Source organism: Neopsephotus bourkii, unplaced genomic scaffold, assembly GCF_033783945.1.
Source record: "Neopsephotus bourkii isolate Nb327-2 ecotype Australia unplaced genomic scaffold, CSIRO-AGI_Nbou_v1 NB_1434, whole genome shotgun sequence".
Classification (NCBI taxonomy): domain Eukaryota; kingdom Metazoa; phylum Chordata; class Aves; order Psittaciformes; family Psittacidae; genus Neopsephotus; species Neopsephotus bourkii.
Window position 1 is genome coordinate 120,403 of NW_026901911.1, and position 13,371 is coordinate 133,773.

The following is a 13,371-nucleotide window of genomic DNA, read 5'->3' on the forward strand; positions in this document are numbered from 1 at the left end:
TGGTGTTTGATGTAATGTATGCGCTTAGTGCTGTCTGTGTTGTGCAATGTATGTGACCCCCTGTCGCCAGATTTGCTGTTCCTGAGTGCTGCAGATTGTTTCATACTGTTAAATCAATATGTAGTGGTACTTCTATTTATCTAGTTTTCCATGCTAGCCATGCATCTAGAGAGTTCTTGCACAGTAAATGTTAATATTTCATGCAAGACATTAATTAATCTTAGCCATTCAGTTCTCAGGGTAAATGACAAACCCATTGGCTTAAAATTTAGTACACAAATCAGAGAAGAAATAGGCGCATTTATACAGCCAGGGATTTATTATAAGAAGTTAAATCATTACACCATCATTTCCTATTAAAGAATGTTTTGTTGCCATGAAGCAGTTGTATGAAAGTAGAAAAGCCATTAAAGCAGATTTCTATTATATTATTAAATTCTGACACTGTGTTTTGCCGTGAAATAGTACTTGAATATTACAGGTGCTTATAGCTTACACTGTAGAGGAGTGGTTTATAATGGCAAATATATTGTTCTGAGAAATATCTATTAATCATAGAGCTGGTTAAAACTGTATACATGATAAGGTTTTAATTAACTTAAGTATATTTTTTACCAAATTCTCACTGTGTTGCTGCATTTTTGGATTAACAAAGATGTGAAAATTATTTGCATTTCAAGATTTTGAATGCTTTCAAAAATCACCAGGAAAGAGAACTTGTATGAAAAGTAAGGCCCTCTGTTCTCTTTTTTTTCTACCCACCCCTAAAAAGAACCATCCTGGACTGACTCTGATTTACAGAATTCATATTTAAAAATATGCTGTGAGAGGTTTGCATTATTTAATTAAGTAGAAATGGGACAAACACTAAGGAAAAAAAAATCATGGAGTCATAGAATAGTCATGGTTGGAAAACCTTGTTTTTAACATATTCTGCCTATGCTTAGCATGTCCTTTGGGGACCAGTGCTCCCAGTTCTTGCGGTGTTCTTTAGTCCTGCTCTTGAAGCTCTGGAATGAAGAAATTGCATGCGGGTTGGAACTTGTATATAAGAAAAAAGAAGAAAACTAACTACAAAATAAACCCACTGAGCCCCAGAGGTATCGTTCTGCAAAGCATCTCATGGTTTTTTAATGCCTGTGGTTGGCAGCTTTGCAGGTGTAAAGTTAAGCACATGTGTAAATGGTTGCAAAACTGGGATCACAGAAATCGCTATGTGCAAACAAATAGCCTCAGTCACTGGGATTTCTTGGGCATGGTGGCTTGACCCAACAAACCCTGTGTGCTTTGGGCTTTGATCCCAAGATCATTTAAACTGATGGGAGCCTGCCATTGGCTTTGAATTAAGCACCATGGACTCTTGTCCATGGGGAATAATTTGCTCTATAGGAATAGAGCCTGTAGCAAATATATTCCTATTTGCCAATAGGAATGAGGCAAAGCCTTTGATGTGAAACATCAGCACATAGAGGGCAATTTCAGGGTCATGCCCAGAGAAGTCACCTTTTAGTTGTTCAGCCCTGTGATTGGTTCTTGTAGCTGCAATCAATGAGAATTTGGTTTTAAATCCTCCCTATAACTGGGCTTTGAGCTCTTCGGGAGCATCTTGAAGTGAATGTGCCTTATGAGCTGTTCCACCTTTTATTATTCTTTCTTTGTTGTTGTTGATAATGTCGGTTGAGAAATTAGCACAACTGTTGTTTTCTGTTTTACTTCTGAATTTGCACTTGGAAGACATTGGGTAAAATAGAAGAAGAACAGACTGTTTGCTGATCGCTTGGATGATGGTGTGAAAAACAAAAATAATCTTCTGCTGTCATCTGTTTCCTTGAGAAGTCTTCAAATAAAGTTTAAAATAAGGAGTTTTGCTTCTATTCAAACAGCCTCTGCGAGGAAAAAACCCTGTAGACCTCATTACAGTTGATTCCTTAATAGAGCTGCAGGATTCCCAGAATCCCTTTCAGTACTGGATAGTTAGTGTGGTTGAAAATGTTGGAGGAAGATTACGCCTTCGCTATGTGGGATTGGAGGAGACTGAATCCTATGACCAGTGGTTGTTTTACTTGGATTGCAGACTTCGACCAGTCGGTTGGTGTCAAGAGAATAAATACAGAATGGACCCACCTGCAGGTAAAGAGCCTCCTAAAAATACTAACCCTTTATGGCATTTACTGATGTTTTGAGATACTTGTGCAACCCATTTCTTCTTCTCCAGCATTCACATTGCTTTGACAGTAGTTTCTAGCTATAACACAGGTGCCATGTGAAAGCCATCTAAAGTGCCTTCAAAGTGAGTCAGGTAAACTCTATTATATATTTAATAAATTCTGTTTAGCTTAGCCTATTCATAGAAGGAAGCAGTGTCCAATAAAAGCAGTTTTGTGCAGTTTTCTGCCAACAAGCAGAGCTCAAGGATGTGCCTGCTCGCCCAGCCCTTTTCAGTGGTGTGTTAGTGGCCAGGATTTTCTGGCCATGCTGTAGGCATCTTAGTGGAAGCCTCAGAGGGAGCCAGTCTTCTCCTGTCCAACTCACAGAATCAAGTCCTAGGTGACACCTCTCAGCATATACTAGACCCTTCTTGCTTTCCCTTCAACCTAAGACCTCTTCTGCCTTTGTCTTTCCATGGCTACACACATTTCTTTTGAGTAGCACTAGACATCAGTGAAATTTTCCAGGGGTGGAGAAAGTGTTTTGGGATGCTCATAGTCCCTCTTAACACAAATTTTTCATATTCTGCTGTAAAACAGCTGTACATCTACCAACTGAGAACTGCCTTGTATGTAACCAGACTGAAAGTGCGGTGAGGGTACTGGGTTGGTCTGCTTGTCCATGTCAGCCCTGCTCATCAAGGGCTTTTGGGGTGTCTGTTGCTACAAGTTAAGAAAATACTTCTTTGAGTAAAGGTAGATGGGGTCTTCCAGATTTCAAAGATCACAGATTTTGTCCTGTGTTTTCTCCAACGGAGTGAAGTCTTTGAAGTATGTCAGACCATATTCAACATCAGGAGGTTGCAGTTTGGAGAAGATGAATTTAGTGTTTGAACCACCTTGGATGGAGAGAGATAGGGACTGCAGCTGAGCCAGTCTGGGGGCATAAATTGGAAGTCACAAATCCAGGGGTAGGAGAAGTTCAAGTGACAGGAGGTAAGTTTAAGAGTCAGGCAGAAGCAGGCTGGGGCAGGAGGCTGGGCAAGGGCAGAGTCTGCTGGAATCATATTCCAGAGGGACTGGGTTTGGCAGGGCAAGAATGATGGCCAGGCTGGGTGTAGGGGAAAGCTAAACATTACTAAGGTTTAGCAAGCAGGAGATACGGTCTAGGAACCACAGCACACAGTAGGGACTCAGGGCTGCTTGGAACTTCCTGGGGAAATGCATGCAAGGCATTCACTGGCAGGTTCTGGAGCTGGCTTTGGAGATATGCTTGCATCCAGGCTATATCCCATTACAGTGGGGAATGACTGGGATGATTAATCTTCTCCACTACCCAATAATAGTGGTCAAAACTTTGTGAAAGTTTCTGGGCAATTGGATTTCTCTCTATTTAGGGAGTTTAGCTCTGTTTTGGTAGGACTGGAGTTGGCTGAGTTGGTCATCAAGTTGTTTGACTTGATGTCTCTTGGAGTTAGGGGTCTGGTCAAACATGACAGCTTAGACTGTCGCATGCATGGTCTTCTCTGGGGCAGAAAGTGTGTACCATCTGTATGTTTCATAAAGCTGTGGCTTATACTTGGGGCAACAAAGCTCTTGGCCATGTCTTGTGGAGCATGGTCCCAATTCTACCTCCAGACTGGATGTCCCAGGACTGCTGTTTACATTGAGATACAAGGTGCTTCCTTCGTTAATGTGCAGGCCTAGCAGTTCTATTCCACCTTTTCCTGAGCAAATGAACAACTTCTCCAGGTCTGTGCTTCATTTTCCTTGTGGTATGGGTGAATTTTTCCATTAATGTCAAATGATAGCAGAAAGGTAGCCCTCCTCTGGGTAGATATTTCTGATACGGCTTCTGTCCATTGCACCCTGTTCAGAGTGGTTACTGTGATGTAAGCAATTGTGTTCACAAGTCTGTCTGGGTCTTGGGTCTAACTTGAGGTCTTGGATGCTTTTTGGAAGCGTGTGTTTTTATTCACTAATCAGTAGGAATCGATGTTCCACATCACTTCTAAATTAGATGCGAATGCTGGAGAGCATGAATATCACTCACTCTGTTACTTTAGAAAGTATTTGTGTTCCAGAGAAACACTTTTTCATTGACTGTTCCTGAACTCTCCTGGCCTGTAAAGGTTTGCTGGATCAATACAGAAATGGCCCAAATGAGATTTGTACTTCCTCTTTGTTTCTTTCATTCTCTTTCTACTCTTTCCTCCTTTTATCCAGTTGTGCTTCTTTCTCTATAGGTTCTCTAAACTTGGTGTTGGAAGCTTTATTTGCTGAAGTTTTTTATGTTTCTTCTCCCATCTCCTTGATTTAACTGCTTTTAAAATTTCTTTCTCTTAGAATCATAGAATCATAGAGTTGTTTGTGTTGGAAGGGATCTTAAAGCTCATCTAGTTCCAATCCCATGGGCAGGGACACTTCCCACTAGAGCAGCTTGCTCCAAGCCCTGTCCAACCTGGCCTTGAACACTGCCAGGGATGAAGACATCATTCTTCTCATCTGTTTTCATCTGATACCTGTTTCCTCTCCTCAACATTTGTCTGGTCGCTTTTTAATGAACATTTTTATTAATGAATTCAATGCTCGCTTCTTATTCCTGACTTCCATTGACTTAAATAGGTGGTCATTCCTTTACATCTCCTAAAGTTGTGTCTCACAGGAGTTTGCTGAGAAACAACCCTTTGGTTTTGAACCCTTCCATTTTCTCACAAGTCTTCTCCTGGACATTGCCCCCAGAGATCTTTCTTTTATTCTCCCTTCTGGTCTCCAGGGAGTAGCCAGTCAGAAAGGGGAATCTGATGAGGCAGGAATGTTGGTTGGAGTTTTGGCAGTTTGCAGAAACACAGTTTCTGGAGGCATGAATGCTGGTTGTTTCACTTCTGACATAGGGGACTATCTATCTAGTCATTTGATGACCACCTAATGTCTTAACGTTCATAAAGCACAATGGATGAATAAAGCATATGAGATGAATCAAGAGGAAGACGACAGAAAGTGGCTGATCTTATGGGATGTGTTTCAAATTTGAGTCTGCAAAAGAAATCTTTGAGGGAGTGGACAGGAATGTTGTCAGGATGAGATGCTGGCAGCAGAGAGCTCTGAAAAAGCTCAGGGATGAAGCTACTAAACCACAAATTGTCAAAGGATTCAATTTCCTAAGGACCCCTGGCCAGGAGAGTGAGCAGGGAGGGACACATTCTTGCCTGCTTACATGCTTCCTGGTGACTTATGTAATATATAGGATTATACTAGAAAGACATTTATTGTGTGAAAGACCTAGCATGGACCTTCTTAGGAAGGAGACTCAGTGGGCAGTATGTTGTTTCTTTACACATCAGGGATTAGATTCACCTGCAAGCATAGGAAAGACAGTTTAGCGTGAGCTATTGCTGTCTCTTTATGGTTGCAGAATGCCTAAGACATGTCTAACATAGGTCAGATGAGATGCCATCTTCATAAGCCTGTTTTTTCCACTCAGGTGGGTTGAAACTAATGAGCACATACCTGGTTGTTTAATTTTTGAACATCTGAAGCCAGTTAAGGCGACTCCTTGACTGTTAACAGGAACAGCCTTGGACTTTATATAAAAACTGTTATGAATCTCCTCTGAAGAGATGCTGAGCACAGGCAGCTCCTCCCAGATAAGGCTGCGTGTTCAACTGTTGTCAAATGAGGATGTTGAGTTACACATCAGTTTGGCAGGTTGTGGCAGTGCTTTGCCTACCCTTGACTTGGATACTGCATATGACCCTTCAACTTACTTAAGTATTTCCTTGTGTGTCTGGGCTGTGATTTTATTGTGTTGATCCACCTCTGGGACTTGCTGAGATGGGTTTCACCTTGGATAGAAGTTTGAGGTCAGTCTTTCTAGATGCAGACCATCTCATATAAAGGAGACCCATGGATCCAAATGTCTGCAGTATTTTGGGTGGAGAGGTCTCTTTTCTAAAGCCATCCACATCCTAGCACCCACTTAATGTACAAGAATGTGCAAGAGGGTCCTTAGGAAATAGTGTCCTGGCTGTATTCAAGTGGCAACTTTCGGGGACTTTGTTTTGCGAGCCCTTTTAATTGAGGCCAAGGGCTCATAGATTATTTTTCCCCTCAGAGGTGTAACTGAATCGAATAAGCCTCCTCGCTAGTGCAAATTGGCACAGGCTGCTTGACACAGAGCCACTGATGGTCTTGCCTTGACTGTTTATGCAGGAAGAGATTGCCTCCTTTTATGTTACTTGCTATTTAAAGACAAATTGGCAGTCATTTTAATTGCCCACTCCTTGTTAACCTAAATAAAAATTGACACAGTTCACTTTGTTCAATTACCTGCAACCCTATCACTTAAACACAGTGCTTTATGCTCTTTTAACCATGCAATTTAGTGTCCATATACTCTCCAGCATAAGCGAGCTGCCACTAATTAAATGTGTGTATGATACTGCTTGCTGGTTATTGAAACCATTGGAGTTGTCTTTATCTCTTGGAGTTTGTTGACGTTGCCCAAAGAAATAGCTGCTTGTTGTCACTGATCTGGGACAAAGTCACCAAAAATGCCACGTTATTCTTTCCTATGTGTCCCTGCCATCATGGGAGAAAATGAGGGTCTGTTTTCAGCTTACTCTCTCCAGGGAGCAGGGAAGCATCCAACAGCCTTTCCCAAAACTCACACTTTTTGTTAGTTGAAACAACAGGGTGGCTGCAACTTTTGGGGCAAAATCATGTCCTATTGACTATTTCCTTATTTGGCATCATTTAAACCAAAGAGGAAGCAACAAGGTGGGTTGTTTCCTTCCCTGCTCTTGGAGCTGATCAGAGCTCCTGAAAGTAAGGGAGAACTGGAGCAACAAAGCTATAAAATAATGAACAGTTAGGTAAAGAGTGCACTTCTTAACACTTTTGACTGCTGCCTATGCTGTAAACCTAGACTTGAAATGTATATTCTCATTAATAACCAGACAGTTAAGGAATTGAAAGTGAAAGGTTAACGTTTCCCTTTAAGTGTGTTTAAATTCATATGCATATCCTTGATGTCTGCTCTGAAGTAGGGAGGTTTGATATAGTGGGAGTATAAGTACATCCACTTCCAGTGAGTGATCCTGCAAATCCTATTTTGATAAGGTCTTAAATCTGTTGAAATCAGAGCATAAAATTCTCTTGTGCTATTGGTGCTAGGTGAAAACAGTGCTTGCCAATTCCATTTTTTTTATACATATGTTTTATTTCTTCCTTCCCAATTGTAAGCTACAGTGGTAAATCTCTGCTAGCTAGTAAATATATATAGTTATTAGATGTAGAGAACTGAAATGCAAATTGTGCTGAACTGAACTGTGATATAAGTGTGTGAAGCCAAACTGACAAAAGGAAAGCTTCACACTGTTCACTGCTTATCGAGGTTCAAGTTTATTACTGAGGAAATGTTCATTTCCATTTTAATAATTGTTGCAATCTATCTACCTATATTGTCTCCGTAAGACCTTGATATGAATAACTTGTTATGTGCAGGATAACAATATGTTTTCTAGGGCAGAAGTAAGTCCAATATAATGTTCTTCACCATAGTATTGTTTCCTACATTGTTTCCTTTGATGATTTATAGGCATTTTGCTGCACTGAACCATGAAGGGCTTGCTAATATAATGATTTAATAATATTAAACCTATTTAAAGAACCTCACTGAAAGCAATGTGAATTTGCACAAAGATGTTGCCTAGAAGTATTACGGTGAAAATTCATAAGTGTAAGTCTTTGAATTGGTGTGATGCTCTGGTTTGAGGGTGGTGCTAATAAATGGGGCTGGGTAGAAATGTTCCTTCCCACACCTACCCTCACCCATCTCAAACCCCCTCCAACCCTGCAATATAATAAGAAAAGACTTCCCAATGAACAGAAGGCTTGATAAAGGTTTCTCTGGTTTTGTTCAAATATAACTAATACTGGCTGAAGACTTGAGGCTTCTCGAACTGGAAAACATCAGGTATTTTGAGAATTGAAAATCAAAGGAGAGCTTTTGTTATTTTCAGGTAATAAGATGTTATGGTTCTTGTTTCTTCAGCAGAAAATGAAGGATGTGCATTTTCCTGGGTTTTACTCCAGGATATAAAATACAATCTTCCTTAAATGTGCCCCTGCTAGTTGCTTTTGTGTTGAATTTATCCATGCTGTACAGCTTGGAATATACACACTATTCATTTCACTTGTACTATCCATTTTTAGGACATAAAAACCTAAGTCTTTCAAAAATGTTTGATTCCCAAACAGTCACCTCTTGGTTTTGTTGTGTTTTGTTGTTGCCATCACTTTAGATATCTGTTCCTTGAAGACAATATCTGAATGGAAATGCGCTCTGGAAAAATCCCTTAATGATGCAGCAAATTTTCCTCTTCCAATGGAAGTGTTCAAGGTAAAAGATACATGTTTTTCCTTGGCTTACAGAACCCATGATGAGTAAATATCACAGAGTATTTTTTGACTTATGTTAAACTTTTGTAGGAAGGGCCGTTGCTCTTACATGTAACCATGAAAGGTCACAAATGAGATGTTGGTATAAACCGCAGTTTTATATGTGAATTTTCCATGCTGAGAACTGATTTCATGCAGTCAGTGTTTTCTAGGTTCTGGTGGTGAGCACTGATTGCTCCAACATAATTTTCAATGTTTCTTACTCTGTTAGACCTGTGCAAAGGTATTATATTCAACAGTGAAATTGTAAAGCTACAAGTATGAAAGTTGACATACTTCTATGGACAGATTTCAGTGACCCTTGCACCTAAATTTTCATGTTATCACAAGCCACAAGGCAGAGAAACTTCCTTCAAGAATCTGTGGTGGAAGTGGGAGATAATTTCATGATCTTCCCACTTCTTTTTTTTCCCCCTTCTCACTTTGGTTTCTAATAATTAGAGATGTGCTTCAGCCCTGAGGCACCAGTTTTAATTTCCCATCCAGATATGCACTGCTGTTAATCATGACGGCTCCAGCTGTGCCCGTCTGGTTTCTGACTGTTGCATCCTTGCTGTGATGGGCGAGAGGAGGCTCAGGGAGGTGTGTTGAAGGGCATGGTGCTGCGCTGTCTCTGGTGTCACCTCTGGCTTGGGTACTTGAGGGATCACAGTACCATCTCCACCACTATTCCTGGCTCATCCAGCCTGGGGAGCCTTTAGGTTCCTTCTCTGCCCTTAAGCATCATGGCACTGGAACACCCCAAAACACTGATACAGTATGATGCTTAGGGCCTGGGTTTAGAGGTGGACCTGGCAGTGTTAGTTTTACAGTTGTACTTGATCTTAAAGGTCTTTTCCAACCTAAGTGATTCTATCATCCTGTATCTGGAAGAAGGCAGTCATCATGTCCCATCCTGGCATGCCTCAAAACTCTGGTGCCACCTTCACCCTTTCTTCAGGGACATGCCAACAGCTTTCCATGACGAATCCAGCCTCCTCACCCAGCTGAGATGCACTGGAATTAGCAACATTAATTTGGGAATGCATTAATTTGCTAATGGCCCAGTCAGTAGCTTATTTGCTTGCAATGTGAAAGCTGTGCTGGGCTGCGAGAAGTGGGAAGATTTGTGTATTGGCTTTCGGCACAAATGTGGGTTTGAGCAGCCTTGTGCTGTGATGGGAGTGGTGCGCAGAGAGTTTTGACTCTCTGCCATGTATTTCATAACACATTTATCTGCCAACTCTATTAAAGTTTGCATTTGCAAAAGTTTGGAGATCAAAACAGCGTTGTGTGGGGCAGGGATGAAATCACAATAGGGAATGCCTAATGTGTAAATTTTATTGCTGCAAATATGAAAGAGTGAAGAATGTTTCTGATGAGGCTCATAAAACATCCTTCTTTTTTTTAAGGTTTATAACTAACAGCTGTTCTGCTGCCTCTTCTCAGCATGACAGACTTATACCCACTTACTTTAATTATTGCATGAGGGTCATAAATTAAATTCAGTAAATCCCAGTTGCCATTGCCATGTGGTTGGAGCTTGCAAACATGTTCTTCTAAGAAGACAATGCAAAACACCGGAATGTTTGAGTGGCCCAAGAGGAGAGTTGCTTTGGGGCCAAATGTGACAAAAAGACTGGATTAGGTCAATAGGCTTCCTTATTTGCAGTGTGAAAGCTGAGCACAAGCTGAGCTGAATTCAGTGTCTAGTTTTACCTCAAGACCCTAAGTTCTGGTGCTGGGAAGGCAGGAGGCTGAATAGATTATTTATGTGTGGACATCACACACAAATATTCTGCCCATTTAGGGTGAATCAACCCTATCTTATGCCTCTTGATTAAAGAGAAAATATGAGAGTTTGTCCATGCCTTTGAGCATGTCTTCCTCTGGTAGTGACTTAAACATGAATTAAAGAAAGACTGTAGGAGACTACGAGAGTACAGTTGTCTATCTACAAGATAAGCCAATATTTATGCGTGGGACTTTCAAGGAGAATCCCAGGTCCCAGTGAAAAGTGTTGAATCCAAGGCATCATTTTATAATTTTTCTCTTTTTTAAATCATCTTTATGAATCTTTATTGTTTTTTTGCAAACCCAGCACAGAAGTAATGATTCTACATGATGCCTGGGGCTTTATGCTACTGTAACTGTCATGTGTTAGATGAGATGTAAAACATAGGGTTTGACAGCTGGCAACTGTTAAAAATCTTCCCGAAAGCTGGAAATATTTACTTTGTTGGACGTGGTAAGCTGCACACCAAGCAGTTGTAGTCTGCATATTCCCCATTTCCTACAGAAATTCATCACTGAGTAGTAGCTAGTGAGAATGTGTGCTTGCTCCATATACAAGAGCGGTCCCTAGGGTGAGCACCTATACATTCAACTGGATTATGACTTAAGTTGCTGTTGTCCTTTGTGCTGTGCACGGCTGGGCATTGTCACTAATGTGCCATCAAAGTGGCCCTAGCTGCTATTCCTGGGAAAACAGATCTACAGTTGTACTGCAAGAAGTGGTTCCTCTTTGGGTCTATCACCTCACTGTTGGCATTGGTGATGGTGGTCTTTGGCTTTGGTGTAACAGGGTTGGGTTCCACATGAGACCTCGTAAAACATGGATTTGAGGTTGAATTACCAGCATAGGGATGGACTTGTGTGGTCTTTGGCAGCAGATACAAAAATCCTTTGTAGAAGTGCCTTGATACCTTTTTGGCGTTCAAGGAGAGGCTCCAGCCTGGCTGCAAACAGGGGGAAGGCTGCAAAGAGGATCTTGGTTTTATTCTGGTGCTATTTTACAGTTGGCCATATGTTGAAAGTGTTTGTAAAATGCTTTAGGATCTTTTGAGAAGGAAATGTGATGCTCAACTGCCAAAAAAGGCTGCTATTATATAGCTGCTAAACATAGTGTTTTGCAAACTGCACATCTTGGAATAAGTTTTTTCTTCACAAAAGCTTTTTTGCAGCACACCTGCTATTTTGTCAGCCTGTTCTGTTCAGAAGACATCTTGAGCCTTAAAGAAAGCAAAATGCAGACAGGATTTTCAAGGGTGTTTGAATGGTTTAGGAGCACAAAACCACCTGAAAGGCTACAGCCCAAGAAGATGTGTCCTTTGCTGTTTCTGCTCTGATTTCAGCGTGCTGTAAGGATCCCCCATGCTTAGTACTGGTCATAAATGACACCTAAAAAACCAGCCAGAGCTTAATGAAGACGTTGAAGCTATTACTGGGGCCTGATTTCAAGTTAAGTGTGACAATTTCAGTGGTTTGATTCAGCAATGGCATTGCTGGTACTTTCTAAGTCTTGCGTCAGGAAGCCAGACTCCAAACACAGCACATTTTAGCCCTAGTATTTATGAATTAATGCATTTTTCATAGAGTTAAAGCTCTGTAGCTTGTGTAAGAAGAATGCTAGACACATAGGATCACAGAATGGTTTGGGTTGAAATGAACCTTAAAACTCTTCTAGTTCCAACCCCTGCTATGGGTGTTCCTACACCTTCCAGTAGACCAGGTTGCTTAAAGCCCAGGTAATGGGGTTGAATTTCCTAGAGAGGCAGATAATGTCCTAGGGATCTTCTCTGACATCCCATTATGCTTCCCCTGGTCTCCTGTGCCTTGTCTGTGGGTCTCATGCAGATGTAATGGATCTTCAGGTGTCTTTCAGCTCATCTCAAACACCTCTGTTTGGGCAGCTGAATTCTAGACAGGATTTGGGAGGCTCACCATCTTTCTGTAGATGTTGCATACAGGCATCATATCCCCAGTTCCCTCCAATTGCTATAAAATGGGTCCTGATGACTAGTTTGGATGGAGCTGTCACCAGCCACATCCCTAACCCAAACTCTGATAAACAGATTGAAGAGCACAGATGCTTAGGAGGGAGAGGTGTTATCTAAGATAGGTAGCAATTCCTGATGATAGCCTTTGGACCCATTCCTCTTGTCTCCACTCTCTGGTCCTCCTTTCCAAAGGTGTCATTGTTTTTGTCCAGCTCAGAATAGTTCTTTCTCTGTCAAAAAAAGCTCTACGCTATGCCCAGCCCATTGTTCACTATTTCTAATTTGAGCTTTTGGTTGCTTCCTTGTTACCTGTAATGGTATTAATTAATGCTAAAAATAATGACATGGAAGGAATCTGTTGGGACATATCTCTCCTAAGGAGAGTGGTAGAGGGACCACCTATCACCCAGGCAAGAACCGCCTCCCAAAATTGAGGACAGAGTGATAATTCTAGTTCTACACTCTGAAGTATGATATTAAACAGGACTCCTTCCCCTCTTCTAAAATACAATTTTCCCATCAGATTAATTGTGCAAAGAGTAGGACAGACTATTGCTCCAAGCCTCTGATTGTTTTTATTTTAAAAGGAGGACAACACCACTTCAAAGTTAATAAACCCTTTGGGTGTTTTAGGGTGTCTTCATCCATTATTTGATATTCTGGAGGAGCTTAAGATACAGAAACCCAAGGATTCCTTCTGCTCAGAGGCAATCCTGACCTGGCTTATATGAACAGACTTGAAGTCCATCAGGGTTTTTCTGTCTTCACCCTCCCCTACTAGATGTGCACATGCCAATGCAGTAGCTTAAAATGAACGTGCTTTTGCTTTCACTTGGAAGCCAAATCCCACCAGCCCTTTCATGCACTGACGGCTTGGCTGGCCCTTGCTCTGCACACTGTGCTTTAATAACCTGTGAGTAGCCATGTTGTTTGCAGGCTGCCAGGTTATTTATACTCCATCTGTTCTTCCCTGTTCTTAGCACTCGCCAGCCCGTCTCCCTGAC

The 13,371-nt window shown here is 41.3% G+C and overlaps 1 protein-coding gene across 4 annotated transcripts in view; it reads left to right on the forward strand.

Moving 5' to 3' along the window:
- Positions 1 to 13,371, forward strand: part of SFMBT2 (Scm like with four mbt domains 2) — a 107,327-nt gene that overhangs the window by 49,344 nt on the left and 44,612 nt on the right. For 3 of the 4 annotated variants that reach the window (XM_061368642.1, XM_061368643.1, XM_061368641.1), the window contains exons 6-7: positions 1,884 to 2,130; positions 8,453 to 8,550. In XM_061368642.1, coding sequence (XP_061224626.1) covers positions 1,884 to 2,130; positions 8,453 to 8,550 — 345 coding nt within the window. The remainder of the gene's footprint in view (positions 1 to 1,883; positions 2,131 to 8,452; positions 8,551 to 13,371) is intronic. The other variant, XM_061368644.1, reaches the window with a different exon arrangement.